This window comes from Ascidia mentula, chromosome 6, assembly GCF_947561715.1.
Source record: "Ascidia mentula chromosome 6, kaAscMent1.1, whole genome shotgun sequence".
NCBI lineage: Eukaryota > Metazoa > Chordata > Ascidiacea > Phlebobranchia > Ascidiidae > Ascidia > Ascidia mentula.
In genome coordinates this window covers 11,122,945-11,144,300 of record NC_138571.1, presented here as the reverse complement: position 1 = coordinate 11,144,300, position 21,356 = coordinate 11,122,945, and the positions used below count along the sequence as shown (strand labels likewise).

At 37.3% G+C, this 21,356-nt stretch overlaps 4 protein-coding genes across 4 annotated transcripts; 2 read left to right on the top strand and 2 right to left on the bottom strand.

The window, feature by feature from the left end:
- The first annotated feature begins 3,707 nt into the window (after positions 1-3,707).
- On the top strand, positions 3,708-7,909 carry LOC145907188 (ATP-binding cassette sub-family B member 6-like). Its single transcript, XM_082994620.1, has 17 exons — positions 3,708-3,823; positions 3,888-4,092; positions 4,223-4,332; positions 4,404-4,467; positions 4,557-4,689; positions 4,778-4,944; positions 5,245-5,482; positions 5,591-5,700; positions 5,817-5,882; positions 5,942-6,067; positions 6,132-6,263; positions 6,325-6,477; positions 6,553-6,731; positions 6,822-7,032; positions 7,316-7,479; positions 7,589-7,724; positions 7,844-7,909. The coding sequence occupies exons 1-17, from the start codon at positions 3,708-3,710 to the stop codon at positions 7,907-7,909; spliced, it is 2,376 nt and encodes a 791-aa protein (XP_082850746.1).
- Positions 7,910-8,665: 756 nt separating this feature from the next.
- On the bottom strand, positions 8,666-12,017 carry LOC145907187 (hillarin-like). The gene is made up of 10 exons (XM_082994618.1): positions 11,951-12,017; positions 11,762-11,822; positions 11,631-11,706; positions 11,442-11,566; positions 11,259-11,385; positions 11,057-11,205; positions 10,819-10,991; positions 9,480-9,616; positions 8,866-9,084; positions 8,666-8,800 (listed from the first exon to the last, which is right to left on the bottom strand). Exons 1-10 carry the CDS (start codon positions 12,015-12,017, stop codon positions 8,666-8,668), a joined length of 1,269 nt encoding a protein of 422 aa, XP_082850744.1.
- Positions 12,018-12,835: 818 nt separating this feature from the next.
- LOC145907186 (uncharacterized) lies at positions 12,836-14,045 on the top strand. Its single transcript, XM_082994617.1, has 5 exons — positions 12,836-12,919; positions 13,183-13,335; positions 13,421-13,599; positions 13,698-13,908; positions 14,013-14,045. Exons 1-5 carry the CDS (start codon positions 12,836-12,838, stop codon positions 14,043-14,045), a joined length of 660 nt encoding a protein of 219 aa, XP_082850743.1.
- A 12-nt stretch (positions 14,046-14,057) lies between these two features.
- LOC145905948 (lim and transglutaminase domain protein ltd-1-like) lies at positions 14,058-18,742 on the bottom strand. Its single transcript, XM_082993281.1, has 10 exons — positions 18,000-18,742; positions 17,737-17,797; positions 17,484-17,559; positions 17,277-17,401; positions 17,090-17,213; positions 16,833-16,981; positions 16,543-16,715; positions 15,691-15,827; positions 15,073-15,288; positions 14,058-15,007 (listed from the first exon to the last, which is right to left on the bottom strand). Exons 1-10 carry the CDS (start codon positions 18,031-18,033, stop codon positions 14,873-14,875), a joined length of 1,230 nt encoding a protein of 409 aa, XP_082849407.1. The 5' UTR covers positions 18,034-18,742; the 3' UTR covers positions 14,058-14,872.
- Between the last annotated feature and the right edge of the window lie 2,614 nt (positions 18,743-21,356).

The window sequence follows — 21,356 nt, the reverse complement described above, 5'->3', positions numbered from 1 at the left end:
CATTTTGACTTAAGACAGGTTTACAGATTACAGTAAGATCGCATTTGGATTGATGCCTTTAAGAAAAAAGTATGACAGGCCACTTATAATTGTGTGAGCATGACCGACACCCATTATAAAGCATTAACCCAATTAATAGTTATCAAGCGATAACTTGAAATTGTACACTGATGAATGGTTAATATGGGCCCACTCCCTACTATTACCAACCCACTTCACCGCCCGAGACACCTGCCAATCATTTTTATATCATTACCAAGTCCACCCAAGTTAAGTTATTATCGACCACATGATATTAACTGGCAATATATAACAGGTGCGAATTGCGACTTTGACGATTTCGGTCAAATAATGACCGCAACGTGTTGGGAAGTGGCGCTGTACTCGTGGACATTGCTTCCCTAATTGGAAAATTTGTGACGAACACGCGTAACGATTCAACCCCTCCTTTATGCCGCAGGCCTTTAGCAAGTACTTATAAGTCGGTTGGTTTAACATGAACTTCATCAGTTAGGCATCGTGAATTAAAGCAGCAGATAAGTTACCAGCAAGACCCAACCAGTAACAATGGCCAGCAATATGATTTTGATTGCCAACGTGTTTGTTGCGATTTTCGTGATGTGTCAAATTGTGGTGGCTCAAGATCTGGACGTCAAAGAACTGACAATACTTTCAGGTAAATCAATTGTTTCGTGTTTTTGCTCCGTGTACACCTATCTTGCGAATCAAATAGCCTGGAAAACTTCTGTAATCGATGAGTAACAAGCGCTTTCTGGAGTAAATTTTACGTTAGTGTACGTCTGCTGGAGTTAAATCTCCAAATCAACAATGTTAGATAAGCAAAGTGGAGCCAATAATGTGAATTGTGTAAGCTGCAAACAAATGGCCACTGTTTCGCCCTTAAAGGTCTCATCAGTGCAGCTGGTGTGACTATCAGATGACTTTGCTAACAAACGGCCAAGCAAAGACTTCCACTTTGTGGTGACTTTTCAATCACCGTCATCCGTTGGGCACCAAACTAAATGCAACCTTACGGAGAAAACAAGGTGGAAATACTACGGTCAAGCAAAGTTCAACCAATAGTGCCGTTAGGCCCCGTGTCACAATACTGCCGTTTGGTCAGCAAAGTCGTCTAACACCAGCTACACTGATGAGACCTTTTATGTCGAAACAGTGGCCATCTGTCTGCAGCTTACACAATTCAACAATGATAACCTTACAATGTGCGCATATAATAAACAAATATTACGCGGTAACAATAACCATAAAAACTTGTATACTTTCCAGTTCCACGAGTCTGTCGCACTCCAGGCTGTTGGAATCCATGTTATCGAGCTTCGTGTCCAATGTTCGCCAAATGTGAACCGACGTGTCGTCCAGACTGTGAAAGATGTGTTCCCAGGTTCTTTATTAACTCGCTCCTCGAAATTCCACTAAAGTACTGTGAGTATCTGCTAAAATTTTTGTGAATTTATTTTTTCTTGGACACCAAGTTTTTTTCTTTTTTGTGAGGCTTGCAATCGAGGATGGCTTGTTACCAAGCACATTTATTATTTGGCAATTTGTGTTGCTGCGTAAAAATACGCACTGATATATAGCAATGACTTTAAATTTGAAAAATTTTAAGCTGAACCAAAAACTCCAGACGCTGGCCTAGCGATCGCTATGTACCTTCCGTAATGGCAATATGTGGGTATTTTCAGTTCCTTAGTTACAGAACAGTAAACACAATAATCGTCTTATTCAAATAGAATCTATAGAAAAGTCTGCAATGTCTTTACATATATAGCAAAGTCTGTTTAAACACGGTTTTACCTTTATGATCAGCAACTCGTATATAAACAACTTGTTGCGTGCTTGATAAGCGTGTAAGCAAAGGGAGCACACTGATGCATGATACATGCAAACTATTTTAACTCAACATCATTTTTGTGCAGGTTGTCCGAAAACTTTCATCCCAGCATATAACAAGTGCGTCAAGTGTATCAAAACCTGTCCAGGCCCAGTTATCAGTCCTGATCATCCCAATGAGATTTGCTTCGGTCGCTGCATTCCATGTATTTGCCCACCAGGTTATGTGCTGGGGCCTTACAGACACTGTATTCCCGAAAAAGAATGTCCCAGAATTATTGGTAAGGTTGCGCTTTGTCATTAAAAAGCGATGTAGGCTACAAAAAAACAAGTTAACGCTGAAAGGCTAGTAACTGTTGCCCGTCTTGACGAACACTTATCGTCATTACTTTTTAATCAGTTTACATTTATTTCGAAAACTCGCGGGCATCTGCTGTGCCATACAAAATAACGCTCTTATTTAACCTGCGAACTAACGATGTCTATCAGAGTGCGATATAGATTTGCAAAACTAACAAAAATCTGCAAATCTGTACAAATAACTGCAGACAGGTGTACATACTGTTTCGATCTGTAAGTTACAGATAAATTGTAGGTTATTTGGGAGCAGCAAGTATATCTTACAATTACACTACACTTTATATTGTATATATAAGAAGTATTTCTGTATTCCAGGATAAGAATGAAGACCTCATTTTGCGACAACACCACCGACGTATTTTTTGCTTTTGATGCTTTTGCAAATATGTAAAATATGGTGACAGAAATAAAGTCCTTATATGTGAACAGCATTTTTATTTATACAAGTGCGTAAAACGTTATTTTTAAAAACGCATCATACCATCATGAATATCTGTCTCACACTAACCAAAACTAAATAGTAGGGCGTGCCATAGCTTCGTGATGAGTCTGGCATCAATATTCTAAAATTAACCCGGCCTAAGGCCAAAACCCGGAGGGTATATATGGTTGACAGACGGACGTCAGTAGTTTTGTTGCAATGTAACCACAAAATCTGTCTGGTGTTGCAGCTTCGGCGTTTTTTCAACAAAAAACAATGTTAAATGGACCAGTTTAAACTGAACTACATACAGCCATAGATGAATACCAGCTAACAGAGCATAAATACGACCGTAAACAGGAAACACAGCAGTGCAGCTGTTCAGCAACGTATATGCCTAAATTAAATGCTGAGTCAGAGAAAACACAGTCCGGTTTATTTTTTTTGTCAGCAGCATCAGAATCAGCTATGTAGCCTACATGTTCGACTAAAACAACCTTTTAAGGTTTGATAAATATATCAAGTTGCAAAGATCAAGTGAATTCGAAGTGGTTATATATGTTCCTTAACAACCAAGTTGACTACCTTGGTTTCTCAGGCAGGTAACATTAAACTTAATTTTAAAAATGTTTTGCCACCCGAATCTGTTTTCACTCTTAAATACCTTGTAAAGCTGGAAAGAATCTTTTCTGTATCCGTTTAGGCAAGGGTATATCGCTAATTAGGTGATATTAAGTTTAGCAAATAAATTATACGCTGGGTCAATGGAGGACAAGACCTATTGCCATAGGATCGTTTTTTGTTCTTGCAATTCAACGATTTGGCCAATCTGGCAGCACAACGGAATTTCCAGATGCTTGTTTGAAATATTCTTCTCTGGAATAATGATTTTGTTAACAGCTGGGCTGTTATTTACGACATTAAAAAATAGAAGGTAAATAAGAAACAAAGCAACAAAAAAGTTCATTCCATTCAATTAATTCAATTTGCCAATCACTGCATTACCTGATGATTTCTATTGAAAACGCGCTTTTTTCAAAAAAGGTTTCGCGCCACGGCTCTGGTGAGCAGACAGATGACTTCGGAAGTAAGGTTCAAATTAAAGGTAGTTTTATTGTTATTGCTATTCATGGAACCTATTGCCAGATATGGAATCGTATTTACTTCAGAGAAGCATGTTACTGGTATTGGGTTTTTAGTCTGCGCATCAAGGTACGTAGTTTATAGTAAATATGTTAAAAGACATTTCTTAAAGTATATCCTGTTGCATTTGCAGAATACTGCTGGTTTTTGGTTGTTTAGAAGTACTCCTTTTAAAACAAAAACATATATGGAATAACATGAGATTTGATACAACTCTGCTGCTAATGTGGTCCTGTCTTTTGTTGAATGAAGTGCTTGCTATAATATCATGGAAAAGTAAAAGTTGGTGGTTTAACAACTCTACTTATATATGCCAGGTACTGTTTACAGAACATGCTTTAATGCAACTAAATTACTTGGTTTAAAATATAAATATGTATCAGCAGTTTCTGTTTTTTAGTTTAATTTTTTTTAAATAGTATTTTTCTAATCATTGGGAAATTTTAGATTGAATTTGCATTTTGGATAGTAAGGCTATGTTTATCATTGTGTTTATTTGTCCTTGGATTGAACAAACAGAAAATTTTGCATAAGCATGAAAGATTAGATTCGAGCAGGTTGGTAATAATTCTTGATTCACATTTTTGCCTTTTTCTTGTTTGTTGTTTAATCAGAAATATATGCTTAGAGAGGACACTCCAACTAAATATGGCCATGGAAATTTGTCAACTTGGAGCGACTTTAAGAAAAAGGTAAAAGGTATTGTTTTGTGGAGATTGATCTAAGATGGCAGTTGGCAGTTATCTGTAGGTCAGTGAAATGATTAAACGTATTTTTTTAGATTTGTTTGCTTTTTCCATTCATGTGGCCTACAAAGAGCATAGTTTTGCAACTGAAACTTGCTGGTTGCATAGGTCTTCTGATTTCTGGAAGAGTGGTTAATCCATATGTCCCAATATACTACAAAAACATAGGTAGTCTTGAATGCTGGTAAAAATGATGTATATTTGCTTTCCATTTGGATTAGTTTTGAAGCAATTAAAGCAACACTTTTTTTTGTAGTAAATTCCCTTGTCAACCAAAAGTCTTGGCCTCCCTTTTGGAAGGATACTGCTTTGTATATTGCCATCAAGTGTTTGCAAGGCAGTGGCATAGCAGGTGGCTTAATTCATGGACTTAGATTGTTTCTGAGCATAAAAATTGAGCAATACACAACTCGTACTGTTCAGGTACAAACTAGCATTAGTGCTGCTGTGTTCTACAAAAAATGCCCTGTAATATCAACATTGTGCTTTGTATCTTTTCTGTTAAAGGAATGTAACATGATGAAATTGTGTTAGGTACTAATATACACATATAAGTTGTAATTGTATTGTATTTAATTAATTTCAGTATGTCCTATTTTCCTGTTTTTAATTTAATCCCAATCTTCTTCTTTGGATGAGTTATATAAGTACAAACCTAAGTCCTATCTCTTTCTGTTGTTTTTGATGCAGTGAGTTTTAGATCAATTACTTTGAAACTTTCAGGTAAAACTTTTCAGCCATTTGCACAGTTTATCATTGCAATGGCATCTTCAGCGAAAAACAGGAGAAGTTATGGAGTCAATGCAACGTGGCACTGCAAGCATAACCAAATTACTTTATACCATTCTTTTTCAATTACTACCTTCAATTTGCGACCTAATTATTGCAGTGGTGTACTTTACCACTGTTTTTAATGCGTGGTTTGGACTTTTAATCACTGTATGGATTGTTTTCTATTTGGGTATGTGGACATTATTAATTTACCTAAGATCAAAATGTATTTTTGAGAAAAATGTTGCTATCACTGCAAGATGAAAAGGTTATTTCCACTCTTGTATGAATATTACAGTTGCAACAGTTTGGATCATAGAATGGAAGACAAAGTTTCAGAGAGTAATGAATCTGAAAGACAATTATGCCAAGCATGTTGCTTATGACTCTTTGCTAAACTTTGAAACAGTACGTAACCAAGTAAATCTAAATTGTGCCTTTGTTTTTGCAACTTGAAAATAAGTGCCGATATTTGCGAATACTAGTTTATTTAAAGAAACTGTTTTGAAACTGTTCTTTTACAGGTTAAGTGTTTCACGACGGAGCAACAGGAGAGCACCAAATTTCAGGATGCTATTGTGGATTTTCAAGTAAACTATATACACCTTAATGAACCTGTTTATTGTTATCTTTTCTCTTCTGAATTTAGCACTCAGAATATTGGACAAATTCAACTTTGGTTCTTTTGAATATGGTACAAATGCTGGTTGTTCATTTTGGATTACTTGCAGGGACTTTGCTGTGTGGAAAATATGTGTTGGACGGAACATTGCAGGTATAATGAATGCAACTAAATTGATCATGTACGGGCTTGGAGTGAGGTGGCATTTCCTGTGCAGATTGGTGACTTTATTTTGTTTGAAACTTACATTACCCAGTTATATCAACCACTTGGGACTCTTGGACACTATTATAGGCTAATTCAAAACTGCTTCATTGACATGGAAAACATGCTTGATCTATTTAACGAGGTATATATCTAAACTGTGCTGGCATGGACGTTCAAACACTAATGGGGGAAACGCATTGCAGAAACGAGATATCGTTGACAAACCCGATGCAATAACTCTTCCAACCGATGTAAATGTTATTGAATTTCAAGATGTCTGTTCCAGTTACTCTTCAAACCAACCGGTTTTAAAACATGTGTCGTTTTCAATGGCCGCTGGACAAACTGTTGCTTTGGTATGTTTATAGCCATAATTCCTCTGTAGAAACTTAAATTTTTTTTGTATTGCGATGCTGACATTTTCCCATTAGGTTGGTGCATCCGGATCTGGAAAAAGTACAATAGCACGTCTGCTTTTACGGTTTATTGAACCAGATTCGGGAATAATTAAATTAAACGAACATGACATCAAAACTGTCACCCAAAAATCTTTACGCAACACAATGGGCTTGGTACCTCAAGATTGCGTTCTTTTCAATGACACAATTCAGTAAGTTGTGTAAAACACTATTACAACCATGTGGTTATTCAATACAACGATTATTTTGCCGAATCTTTATTACTTGCTATGTTGCTTTAGAAATAACCTTACTTACGGCATGGATGCATTCAATGACAATATTTATGAGGCTGCTGAAGAGGTTGACATCCATGATGGCATTGTTGCCAAACCGGACAAGTATGAAACGATTGTGGGAGAGAGGGGACTTGGTGTAAGTGGTGGAGAAAGACAGAGAATAACCATCGCCCGGACGATTCTCAAGAACTCGAATATATTGATATTTGACGAGGTAAGTAGGTCGGTGTTTGCTTCTGTAAACATGGAGCTGTGCGAACTGAACTTCACCCCTTGGGAAAAAGGGTATGACCTGAAGAATTTTGACTTTACTGTATTCACAAAAATGGGTGTATGATAAAGTTGGATTGCTGCTCACTCACAAATAACTGCTGCAAGGTTAATAAAACGAACAAAACTCTTTGTGCTTTCCTGTAGGTTTAGGCTATTTCCAAATAAGGTCTCGTTGTGTAGCCATAGTAAAAACATTTTAACTATTATCTTCATTTACGCTCCAGCCTACAGCGGCACAAGACAATGCTGCTGCAGTCAAAATCCATCAAATTATTTACGAAATGTGCAAAGGAAAAACAGCCTTGGTTGTCACTCACCGTCTTTCAATGGCGGTCGATGCCGATTTCATATTGGTTCTACGTGACGGAGAAATAGTGGAACGCGGCAGGTATGGGCTATACCTCGGGCGTGTTTGTTTATTTTAGACACACTAATTGGCCTTTTTATTGACAAAGTTTGTTATGCCACAAAAATGTATGTCTCATTATGTATGATAGCCACAGTGAGCTCATGTCACATGATCAAGTTTACGCCAACATGTGGAAGCAACAGCTCCGGGAAGCTGTGGAAAATGTAAATTCTATGAAATGTTATCCACAGTCATTTGAACCAGATGACCAGCGTTTGGTGGAAGTGAATAACATGTCAAATACTAGCTTACAATAATGTTTGTAGATAATCAAGTTCTGAGGTTGGTGATATGTTTGCTTATTACATTTCTCATGTAATTCATAAGTTTTTTAATTGTACAGGTTAAAGTAAGCGGATTTTGCTGGAACGAGGGTCTGTGCCAAGTTGCGAAACGTGCAAAGCATTAGACTATCTACATCAAAGCTGTAACGAAGGTTACAACGATTACTTTCACGTCGTAAACGCTTTCCCACGACTGTAAAGACGTTTACTAATGGGACACGGTGTTTACTCAAGCTGTATTAGGAAATTAAAGCATGTTTTCAACATCAAAGGTGATTAAAAAATCTTGTCAATGATTGATCAAGTTCATAGTAACTTCGCATCAGGTTATATGAACTGCAGACAAAATTAAAAAGTATTTAATTACACCTGCAGACATGTCAGCGTTGTTAACGTAGCTCCTATATCAACTTAGGTGGCGACAAGTGTTTTACGTACAATTGAACTTCTATAAAACTGTCAGCGCTAGATCACAAAAAGACACATTTTGCTTCATGAAATTGACAAGTTACATCATTTTTTGTCCAATTACAAATATACACTTTCAGTTAAGCCACAATGAATGTTGCAAAAAGTCGTATGAGTTCATGATAGAATTATTGACAGATTGCTTACTTACATTATGGCAACGGTTAAACGAGGCGAAAGCGATGAAAGGCGTGACAAAGTTTACCGTTTAGTCCAAAACTACACCCTCCAGTTGCACTGATGCGATCTTATTGGTCGAAACAGTTTGCACTGTTAGTAGCTTACCGAACATTATGGATCACATGCTTGTATAAGAGTGAAAAATAATGCACAAGTATACTTTTCAGTTATCGGCAACACACACTACTGAATATACATGATACGTATAGTTTGTTGTTTGTATTCTCCTTCGTTCACTCAGTGTCGGATTTGATCTTTGAGCCGTCTATTTGATAACGACATAAATACGACCATTTTGTGTCACTTGATGGTTTTCCTAATATGGTCAAAATATATTGCCCAGGTTCACGAAGGCGAACCTCGAACACCTGTAAAGCAGATTTAAGGAAACCTTTAAAATATCGCTGCACTTTGTTTTTGTTTTAACTCTTACCTGTTCTTCTTCACTTCGCTTGATCTTAACAGAATTCAGCACTTCGTCTTGCAACTTGCTTTCAACTTTTTCATGGAGATTTGTTGAAAACTTGGCATCACGTCCCCCGTAATTTAATGTCACTTTTACAAACCCATTTTCGTCTGTTTGTACAATTGCATTCTGGTGTGCTGATGCAAGTTTAAGTTGGTAATACATCGGCCATTGTTTGACGGACATCTAACAAGCAAGTGTTTTAAAACAACTGTAATAATAATAATATTGTGTTTCACATGCTAATTAAATAGGAATTTTTTAGTAAAAGTTTGAGGCAAAATTGTAATTTACATACAGTGTTTAGAATATCTGGCTTGCAACCAGTGACGACACCCAAAAATGTTAAGAAGCGTTTCTATTAAAATAATATGGAACCAATTTAAACAGGGTTGCCATGTTGAACAACCGGTTCGCAAATTATAAGAAGTAGAATAGCACGAAATCCCCTGATGATAACGCTGTTTGTTATATTGAATGTATCACCCCAATGTACAGGCCAGGCGAATCAAGATGTCCACATGCAGTATGTTATAATAAATTCTCTTACCACAATACTAAAACAGGTTCAAATTATCTACCTTAAATTGATCAAGTGTTATTGGATGATGCAAAAGTTGCCAAGCGGATTCATCCGCGTAATGGCTTGAGATAAACTTGTTTGGATCAGTGAGAAACCAAAACTCTTCAAATTTGTACGTAAGTTCCCCTGTTTTTTCTGATAGACAAATGAAACCATTTGAGAACAGAAAAATTAATGCTTTTATCCAGTTTGAGGTATAAACTAACAACACTTAAGTAGTGTAGCGAACATGTATCTGTTATATTGGTGTTTGTTTATACGTGACCTGCTCCTTCGTGCGACTGAATCTCCGTGGATCTGACAACAATCAGGTATATGTAATTTTTTACTGAAGATGGCATAAACATACGGCAGCAGTCCAAATTAAACCACAAGAAATCACCGCACAATGGGTGGATCCACCTTCACCAACCCCAAACACAAGCAAAAGCAATTCGATAAATACAGTAGCAATAGTCAAAAGCGCCGAATTTTTGTGGCTAAAAAGAATTTAAATTGCACCTGCAAAAATGTCAGCATTGTTAACATGGTGATAAGTGTTTTACTTACAATTGAACTACAAGAAAACTGTCAGCTCCAGATCACAAAAATGACACGTTTTCTTTCGTGAAATTGACAAGTTACATCATTTTTTTGTCCGATTACAGACATACACTTTCAGTTAGGATACAATGAATGTTGCAAACAGTCGTATGAGTTCATGATAGAATTATAGTGAATGGGTGGAATTACAGCAGAATGGGTGGAATTACCGCAGAATGGGTGGATTCACCTTCACCAACTCCCAAACACAAGCAAATGCAATCATGTTACGGCGGACAAACAGGTTACAACATTGCAGGTCAGAGTACAGGTCATTCTTTTAGAGTCAGGGCGGTCGTTGTCGAATGGTATGGGAAACAGGTCACTTATAAACAAATACCAATATTACAGATACGGTTTCGTATTTCATATTAATATTACACTGTGTTCGCGAAAATACCAACGAAGAAGTATTTGATGCGATTGCATGACAAGGCAGGATGATCCAACGGCGTAGGCCCCCACCAGACTACCTCAGCTAACGTATTTATTATTAGGTTTACTGGCATCGCAACCAAGCTGGATCAGCACGACAAGTCAAAGAGAGAATAATCTCCTGATGAGGCTTTAACTCCCTGGGATTACCACCTGCGTGTGTTGACCACAATATACCTTTGGCAGACCGTTCGGTCTGGTTATTCCAAGGCTGGGAGTTAAAACCTCACCGAGAGCTTGATTTTTAAATCCTGGCCCGACTTGTCGGAAAAAGTGACCGATGCATGTTTGACTGCAATGTCAGTAAACTTCCTTAATACCATTACGACTTCTTGCTCCCCAATGGGTGTCAATGAACCTCCACTCATTGTTGATAAGAACAGCATTCCAAGTTCCACGGAATTGATGGGGATTGGAAGAAAATGAATGATCAGGATAGTATCCAACACCTTTTACGTAACCCTTGATAACTTTGCAATGAATTCCAGCAGCACTTAGTGAAACACATCAACAATGTTGTACTCGCAGTCCCAAATATTGCATTATATTTACGTTTACCGGCACAATCGTTGAAACACCAATGCGAAGTCGGTAGTGTTTTCCTTTATTGCTTTTAACCGACCAAAAGGTGAGTCCAATATCAGTTGATCAGGAAATTTAATCGCATTCAAGTCTTGCGAACTGATCCAGTGAAACAATACTCTGACCTATTAAATTTAAATTAATAAGGTTTCAAGAATGCATATAAAAACAACGAAACCTTCTCAAGGTCAGTCAGTTTCCAAATAAAAAGTTGCTTCATTAGAACTGGAAAAGTGACATTTTCTGAATCCATGTTGATGGCGAATTGCTCCAAGTCATCAAATAAGTCGGTGATTCCTCGCTCGCTGAACATCAATAACACTAATTATGTTTCATTTGCCGGACAAAAATATTTGATTACCTGTATAAAGTGTCTTTTGTTGTTTTAGGTGGTACCGGTAGGGGCTCTTGGCCCAGCTTCGGCACGAGTTCTTTCTCGTTTTGACAATTTACCCTTTCTTCCATACGTTCAGCGGAACTGAAATTCTAAAAAAGTGTATATACGTTGATAATCATGAAACGATAATCCTTTTGCGTTGGTAGTAGTTGCCTCTGTTCTCGATCGCAGCTTTTCACCCAGATATTTTTGTCTCATTTGTTGGTTGCGTAGTCTAATTTTCCGCTCCCTTTAGAAATAATTTGTCAAACTAGACGCAAAAGAATATTTTGCATTAGAAATACCTTTCAACTTCATCACCAAGAAGTGAAATTTGTTTGGAAAACATCCTCGTTATATCTTTCACTAAAAAATGAACAAAACGAAACGTAGAAGCAAAGAGATTAGAATCGTAAAGTTTGCTTCTCGTAACAACCGTTTGGTTTATCATGAGTGATCCACTTTGGTAATTTACATTATCAACATTGTCTCACCATTCATTCCTTTTTCCGAGAAAACTCCGCCAACGGAATTATCATCAGATAAATTCTCTTGAAACATATTATGTTCAGACGAAATCTACTCTACTTTTTGGAAAGATCGCGTTTTTGACTGTTTTTGTCAACTAAACACCAGATATACATATGTTAAATACGGAATAAAGTAATATAAGTCATCGCCTATGTATTCAACCAAAAATAACTCTAACTTATGGAACGTCTATCTCTAACTAGCACATCGGCGGAACATATGTAACGGTCAGGGATTTAAACGCGGTTGTATAGTTGGATCAACAACTTCGTCTCCGCGTTGGTCTTTGTGTTCACATTTATAACGGGACCAAACAGACTTTACGAACTTTATTAACAGTCGCAAATGCCGAGGGAACCTTCCGCTAAGTTGTTCAAGTCGTAAAAAACGCATTTGCGTTGAAGTTTATTGTTTTTACGCAACAAAAATATTGGCTCAAAGACGATCACAAGACCAGCGCGTCATTGAATTGACAATGATGATGAGTTAATAGCAGTGTTTGTGTATCCTGGGTATGTTATGGTCGATCGCATTGCAAGGAACTAAACCTTGCAGGAAAAAACTGTGATGTGCACGGGAATATTGACATTTTGCACGCAAGAAGTTCTTAAACCTGGGAATACCATTCACACTTGTGGGATTAATTTTACTTTATAGACATTAGTTTATTTAAACAAAATATTTTGACACTGTTCTTTTACAGGTAAAGTGTTTCACAACTGAGCAACAAGAAAGTACCAAATTTCAGAATGCTATTGTGGACTTTCAAGTAAACTATATACACCATAATGAACCTGTGGTTTTATCTTTTCTCATATTGGACAAATTCAACTTTAGTTCTTTTTAATATGGTAGAAATGCTGGTTGTTCATTTCGGATTACTTGCTGGAACTTTGCTGTTTGGAAAATATGTGTTGGACGGAACATTACAGGTATAATGAATGCAGGTATTAACTAAATTTATCATGTACAGGCTTGGGATAAGGTGGCATTTCTTGTGCAGATTGGTGACTTCATTTTGTTTGAAACCTACATTACTCAGTTATATTAACCACTTGGGACTCTTGGACACTATTATAGGCTAATTCAAAACTGCTTCATTGACATGGAAAATATGCTTGATCTATTTAACGAGGTATATATCAAAACTGTGCTGACATGGACGTTCAAACACTAACGGAAAAACGCATTGCAGAAAAGGGATATTGTTGACAAACCCGATGCAATAACTCTTCCAAGCGATGTAGATGTTATTGAATTTCGAGATGTCTGTTCCAGTTACTCTTCAAACCAACCGGTTTTGAAACATGTTTCGTTTTCAATGGCCGCTGGACAAACTGTTGCATTGGTATGTTTATTGCTATGATTGCTCGGTAGAAACGTTTTTGTTTTTGTCTATCGTGATGGGTAGCGTGCTGGCATTTTTCCATTAGATTGGTGCATCCGGATCTGGAAAAAGTACCATAGCACGCCTGCTCCTACGGTTTATGGAACCAGATTCCGGAACAATTAAATTAAATGAACACGACATCAAAACTGTCACCCAAAAATCTTTACGCAACACAGTTGGCTTGGTACCTCAGAATTGCGTGCTTTTTAATGACACGATTCGGTAAGTTGAGTGAAACACTATTACAACCATGTGGTTATTCAATACAACGATTATTTTGCCGAATCTTTATTTATTACTTCATGTTACTGTTGCTTTAGAAATAACCTTACTTACGGCATGGACGCATCCAATGACAATATTTATGAGGCTGCTGAAGAAGTTGACATCCATGATGGCATTGTTGCCAAACCGGACAAGTATGAAACGATTGTAGGAGAGAGTGGTCTTGGTGTGAGTGGTGGAGAAAGACAGGGAATAACTATCGCCCGGATAATTCTCAAGAACTCGAATATATTGATATGTGACGAGGTAAGTAGGCCGGTGTTTGCTTCTAAAAACATGAAGCTGTACTAACTGAACTTCACCCCTTGGGAAAAAAGTTGATGGCCTAAATAATTTTGACTTTATTGTAGTGTTCAATTCACAAAAATGGGTCTATGAAATAGTTGGATTGCTGATTATCCAACAAATAACTGCTGCAAGGTTAATAAAACGAACAAAACTCTTCAGAGCGTTTGTGCTTTCCTGTAGGTTTTTCTTTATGAAATAGGTATGGTATGGTATGGATTCACATCGTAAACGCTTTCCCACGACTGTAAAGACGTTTGCTAATGGGACTCGGTGTTTACTCAAGCTGTTTTTAACATCAAAGATTATTAATAAATCTTGTCAATGATTGATCAAGTTCATAGTAACTTCGCATCAGGTTATATCAACTGCAGACAAAATTTATGTGACTAAAAAGTATTTAAATTACACCTGCAGACATGTCAGCATTGTTAACATGGCTCCTATATCAACTCAGGTGGTGATAAATGTTTTACGTACAATTAAACTCCAAGAAAACTGTCAGCCCCAGATCTCAAAAATTACACGTTTTCTTTCGTGAAATTGACAAGTTACATCATTTTTCTGTCCCATTGCAGATAAACACTTTCAGTTAGACAACACTGAATGTTGCAAACAGTGGTATGAGTTCATGATAAAATTAATGACAGATTGCTTGCCTACATTATGGCAACGGTTAAACGAGGCGAAAGCGCTGAAACGCGTGACAAATTTTACCGTTTAGTCCAGAACTACACCCTCCAGTTGCACTGATGAGATCTTATTGGTCGAAACAGTTTGCACTGTTAGTAGATTACCGAACATTATGGATCGCATGCTTCTATAAGAGTGAAAAATAATGCACAAGTATACGTTTCAGTTATCGGCAACACACACTACTGAATATACATGATATGTATAGTTTGTTGTTTGTATTCTCCTTCGTTCACTCAGTGTCGGATTTGATCTTGGAGCCGTCTATTTGGTAACGACATAAATGCGACCATATTGTGTCACTTGATGGTCTTCCTAATATGGTCAAAATATATTGCCCAGGTTTACGAAGGCGAACCTCAAACACCTGTAAAGCAGATTTAAGCAAACCTTTAAAATATCGCTGCACTTTGTATTCGTTTTAATTCTTACCTGTTCGCCTTCACTTCCGTTGATCTTAACAGAATTCAGCACTTGGTCTTGCAACTTGCTTTCAACTTTTTCATGGAGATTTGCTGAAAATGTGACGTCACGTCCCCCGTAATTTAGTGTCACTTTTACAAACCCATTTTCGTCTGTTTGTACAATTGCATTCTGGTGTGATACAAGTTTGAGTTGGTAAAACATCGGCCATTTTATGACGGACATCTAACAAACAAGTGTGTTAAAACAATTGCAATAATAATAATATTGTGTTTCACATGACGAATTAATTAAGCGTTTTCCAGTAAAAGCGGATAATTTGAGGGAAAACTGGAATTTAAATACAGTGTTTAAAATATCTAGCTTGCAACCAGTGACGAAATGTTAAGAAGAGTTTCTATTAGAATTATATGGAACCAATTTAAGTAGGGTTGCCATGTTGAACAACCGGTTCGCAAGTTATAAGAAGGGGATAGCACGAACCCCCTGATGATAACGCTATAACGTTTGTTATATCTTGCATGTTTCACCCAAATATACAGGCCAGGCGAATCTAGTTGTCCACATAAAGTATGTTATAATAAAATTTTCTCTTATCACAATACTAAAGAGATACAAATTTTCTACCTTAAATTGATCAAGTGATATTGGTTGATGCAAAAGTTGCCAAGCGGTTTCATCTGGATAATGGCTTGAGATAAACTTGTTTGGATCAATGAGAAACCAAAACTCATCAAATTTGTACGTAAGTGCCCCTGTTTTTTCTGATAGACAAATGAAACTATTCGTGAACAGAGTAATTAATGTCTTAATCCAGTTTTAGGTAAAAAATTACAACACTTGAATAGTGTAGCCAACACAGTATAATATTAATATGAAATTCGAAACTGTATCTGTAATTTTGGTATTTGTTTATACGTGACTTGCTCCTTAGTGCGACTAAATCTCCGTGTATATTACACCAATCAGATAAAACAATCATTTACTGAAGATGGCACAAACGTACGACAGCAGTCGATGTGGAACCACAAGTAATCGAATGGGTGGATTCATCCTCACCAACCCCAAACACAAACAAATGCAATATAATTAATGTTGGACACGTATATGAGTTATTCTATCGTACGTGGTAAAAAGACCACGTATGAACAAATACCAATGTTACAGGAACAGTTTCGTATTTCATATTAATATTACACTGTGTTCGCTACTAGTGTGTTTGATGCTATTGCATGGCAAGGCAGGATGGTCCAACGGGGCAGGCCCCTTCTAGACTATCTCAGCTAACGTATTTATTGATAGATTCACTGGCATCGCAACCAAGCTGGATCAGCACAAGTTGGAGCGAAAAGCAGAGCGTTCGGTCTGGCTATTGCAGGTTTGTGAGTTGAAACCTCACCGGGAGCTTGATTTTTAAATCCCAGTCCGACTTGTTGGAACATGTAGTTTGACTGCAATGTCAATAAACCTGCTTAATACCATCACGACTTCTTGCTCCCCAATTCGTGTCAATAAACCTCCACTCATTGTTGATAAGAACAGCATTCCAAGTTCCATGGAGTTCATTAGGATTGGCAGAAAATGAGTGATCAGGATAATATCGGAAACCTTTTACGTAACCCTCGATAACTTTGCAATGAATTCCAGCAGCACTTAAAAACAAAAAACTTATTTTGAACACTGCTAACTACATCAAGTTAAACAATGTATGTATGTAAAAGTGTTGCGTGACCACACGGGTGGTTTATCTTTTCGCAAACAAGTTTTACCGACACAATCGTTGGAACACGTGGTGGTAACTCGATCTTTCTTCTTTAATTGCCTTCAGCTGACTTAACGGTGAATCTGCTGTAAGTTTGTCAGGAAATGTTGTCTCATTTAAATCTTGAGAACTTATCCAATGGAACAGAATCCTAACCTTAAGAGAACATTGCCAAAATACAAAAAATCAGACAGTAGAACAATATCTAACTAACAAATTTCAAAGGGTTGATGTTCCTTTAACAATAAAGAAATCGAAACCAACTTTTTCAAGGTCAGTCAGTTTCCAAACAAACAATTGCTTCATTAAAGTCGGAAAAGTCACATCCTCAGTTTCCATGTTTACAGCATATTGCTCCAAGTCTTCAAACAAATCTGTGCTTCCACACCTTTACAGAAACGCTTTTGTTTTTGCTTTTGCTTACCTAAATGAATTTGGTACAGTATCTTACCCGTACAACGCTTCTTTACTAGTTCGTGGTGGTGAAGGTGGTGGTTCTTTATTCAGTTCAGGTACGAGTTCTACTTCGTTGTGTTTGTTTACAGTTCTTATCATGTTTGTTGCGGAACTAAGGTTCTATGTTACATGTGCGATGTAGTTTGAAAGACGCCAAAAATAATGACACCAAAAATATACAAGCGTAAAAACAACATCTTACCTCTTTTCTGTCCTGAAGCCGACTTTCAAGATACCGTTTCCTTATTTCCTGGTTGCGACGTTTGATTTGTTTCTCCCTATATTAACACTTATTATTTGTCGTTTTGTGGTTATCATGCGTATATCACATGTCAGAGCACATAGTATTACATACATTGACAGTTTTAAAGTAATATTACCGTTAGACTAAATTTCAAGCTATTTTTAAGTCAGATTTTAAAAACGACAGGTTTCCAACCAAATACTTTTGTTACCTGTCCAATTCATCGCGGATTGTTAATGCAATTCCGTCGAAATATGACGTCATTCGGGCCACTACGAAAAGTAAAGAATGTTAAATAATGATCGACAGAAATTACCCGTATTATGAAATAACTGTTTTAGGTAATCTCATTTGAGAAGTTTGCAATAAATACATTAACTTTGAGTAGATTCATTGAGTCAGTTTGGGCTGTTATTTTATCCTCAAGTTTGTGTTATTATAATTTACGTCAAAGATATGCTAGTAATAAATTACCATGTGAGCACTTGTCGTTTGATGAAAAATTCATATTTCGTATTCAAACCCTAAAAAAAACATGCACGGCAACGCATAAGTGTTATGTGTTATCGCATGACAAGGCAGTATCACTGCACAGGACATTTATAAATGGCGATCTCAGCTCACGTATTTTGATCATAAGGTTCACTGACATTGCAGCCAAGTGGTGGTGGAGATCCCGTATAAATACATGTAAAGATCCCCTGGCAAGTTGTGGGCTTGTGCACCGCTGTACCTTGACCACAATATACCCTGTAAAACCGCTACCTAAGATCAATAGTCGATAGCGCATTCAAGCAAACCACTGAGTCGGTAGAGCGTTGGGCCCGGTTAGCCCAGGGTCGTGAGTTGAAGACGCACCGGGAGCTTGATTTTTAGGTATCGCTTCGACTTGTCGGGTGGTTGATCCAGCTTGGCTGTGATGCCAGTGAACCTTACATGCATACAAGTTGATATTATGGATTGTCAGCAATACGGCACGCATGTGTTAGATACTGTTGGTTGAGACCAACCAAAATAGATCTCATGGAACTGATCAACAGATTTTTCGTCATTTAAATGTGACTCAAATTTTTACATTTTAAAAAAATCTTGAACCATTCGCCGTTATATTTTTATCTGATACCTATATTTCGTTTACAAGTAGGCATCGTCAGTCTCACTTATTTACAGAGAATCAAAACAACAAACACACGCTGCGTTTAAAACTATAGACCTATAAACATTGCACTTGAGGCGACCTATAAATAAGATTAACAAATTGACTTCTGGTACAACTTGGGACAGACACTCTCAGCTACTTCTGTGGCTACTGCTCCATGTTTCAAATGGTTCCTCATTTTGCGGTATTTTCATTCAGGCAAACGTTTTTAAACGCAACAGCCGTGGTAACAAGTCAAGCGTCAACAGAAAAAAAGCCTTGTTTTGTTCAACGTTTCGTTTTGTGTGGCGCGCTACAAAATTGAATAATTTTACATAGAAGCCTGCTGCTCGGGAGTATACGTATGCTTTGAAAAGCGCCCGACTGGATTTATTCTTACGTGCATACCATGACTTACGGTTTGTTGGAAAACTCAACAAAACACTTGGTAGCTTTCAAATGCAGTACCAAGTACAAAGAGATGTTCAAACAATTATAGACAAATCGCGCACTATTGTGTTTATTTATATGACGACTGGACATGCCCATCAGCAACAACTGAATACCTAAAGCAAATGCAGTTCCTTATACATTTCTAGTTTGTAAAACAATCTACTCTTTGAACAACTGCTGTTGGCAAGCTTTGACGCTGCAACACCCTCTGCCAAACGGTTCCTCTTTTCTCGACAATAATTCTATCCTGGCAATCATACCTAAACTTCGTGACCACACACAATACAAAACCCTTATATGCTTATTTATCAGGGTTCTTATGGCAGTCGTACATTTTATACTTTTAAGGCAATAAAAAACAGATTTTTGTGAACTGAACGTACAAGCTAACACTTTGTAATTTGAGTTCGTTTGCACAAAGGTTAGCAAACGCAAACACAAGGTTTACTCTTGAAGATATATCTTGCGACCAATAATAGACCTTCTAGTCCTGTCTTGGCAACACCAAATGTTTGATGTTTCGGAATGTGGGATTTAATACATTGTAGCGCGTGGTAAGTTTAACATCTGGGGAACAGGGCATTCGAGTTCATGAAAGCTATTTTGATACTTGGTACGCGGCAGTGATACAAATTAAACGTTTTTTGCTCAGTTCGCTTTAGGTCTTATCGTAGTTGCCGGGGTTCTTTTATAATTGAAGATGACAAACCATTAAAAACGTTACCTGCAGCGACTTTGTGAGAGTATCTGCTGTGAAGTGGTTGTGGAAGTAGAATAAATTGATTTGAATACCGTAGAATAAAAGTTCAAATGTTTTGTTTGGTTTATTCAGACAAAAGCCAAGGTCAGGTGTTTGAGGTGGTGGCATTTGCACCCTTCTGGAAAACGAAAACTAATACATACTTATCTTGGCGGAGAATAGAAAACACAAAAATCAGACTGAAAATATTATGTTTGCCCACAACACCCCTAAATTATTCCTGCGGACTCCTATGGTACACACTTGACATCGTTTTGTGAATGGTCAATTTCAATGCTTTTAGTGCTTTTTCAGTCCAAAGTTCATAAATAGATTGACATTAAAGAAATTCATCATAACATTGGTTACAACGATTACTTTCACATCGTAAACGGTTTCCCACGACTATAAAGAAGTTTACTATGATGGGACTCGGTGTTTACTCAAGCTGTATTCGGGAATTGAAGCATGTTTTTAACATTAGAGATGATTAATATGATTAATCAAGTTCATAGTAACTTCGCATCAGGTTATACCAACAACAGACAAAATTCATGTGACCAAAAAGTATTTAAGTTTGTCTGGATCCGTGAGAAAGTAATACTCGTCAAATTTGTACGCTTTTTCTCCAGTCACCTCTAAAAAATTCGTAATTACAATCAACGAAACACCAGATTATGGCAATATATTTCTCATACCGTTTATAGATCTTGCTCCAAAATTAGTGTCAATAAACCTCCACTCATTGTTGTTAAGAACAGCATTCCACAATCCACAGAATTGATAAGGATTGGCAGAAAATGAATGATCAGGATAATATCCCACACCTTTTCTGTAACGTACTATTGTTTTGCAATGGATTGCGGCAGCCCTACAGAAACGTTAAAACCTAAATACTCAAGCTATCGAAAAGGTAAAATATCTAAACGTTACGACAATTATATAAACGACTTAACACGCCACGCGGTACACATTTGCTCCAACAGATGAAGGCAGTTTACTTGAAACCATACCAACACACCATCTAAAAACGCAGAAGTGTGTTATGCTACCGCATGTTAGGCAAGCGAGGCCCTTACTTGGCGATCACAACTATCAAATCGAGGTCACTAGGTTTACAGGCTTCTCAGCCAAGGCAATGCAACCTGACCGCATTGGCCACTTTTTCCCGAATTTATGATCGCTAACGTGATGCATGGATTTTTCAAAAACACAACAGATACAAACCGTTAATGAATCATTGTCGTTTTTTCCATCTATGGCAAAAGATACAAGTAATTTTGAGCCTGGCAAAGACCGCCCAGAAAAATCGACCAAAATTAGCTGATTATGCAACACAGTTATCCTGTCATAGTATACCACTTTTTGTCTGGTTGTAGCGATGCCTAAACGGGTTCGCGTAATTTGATTAATTCGCCGCAAGCAACCAGTAATATATTTTTGATGAGTTTAAAGTACATCACATCCAAAATGGGTCGTGTCTTGCTGCTATACCTTTTAG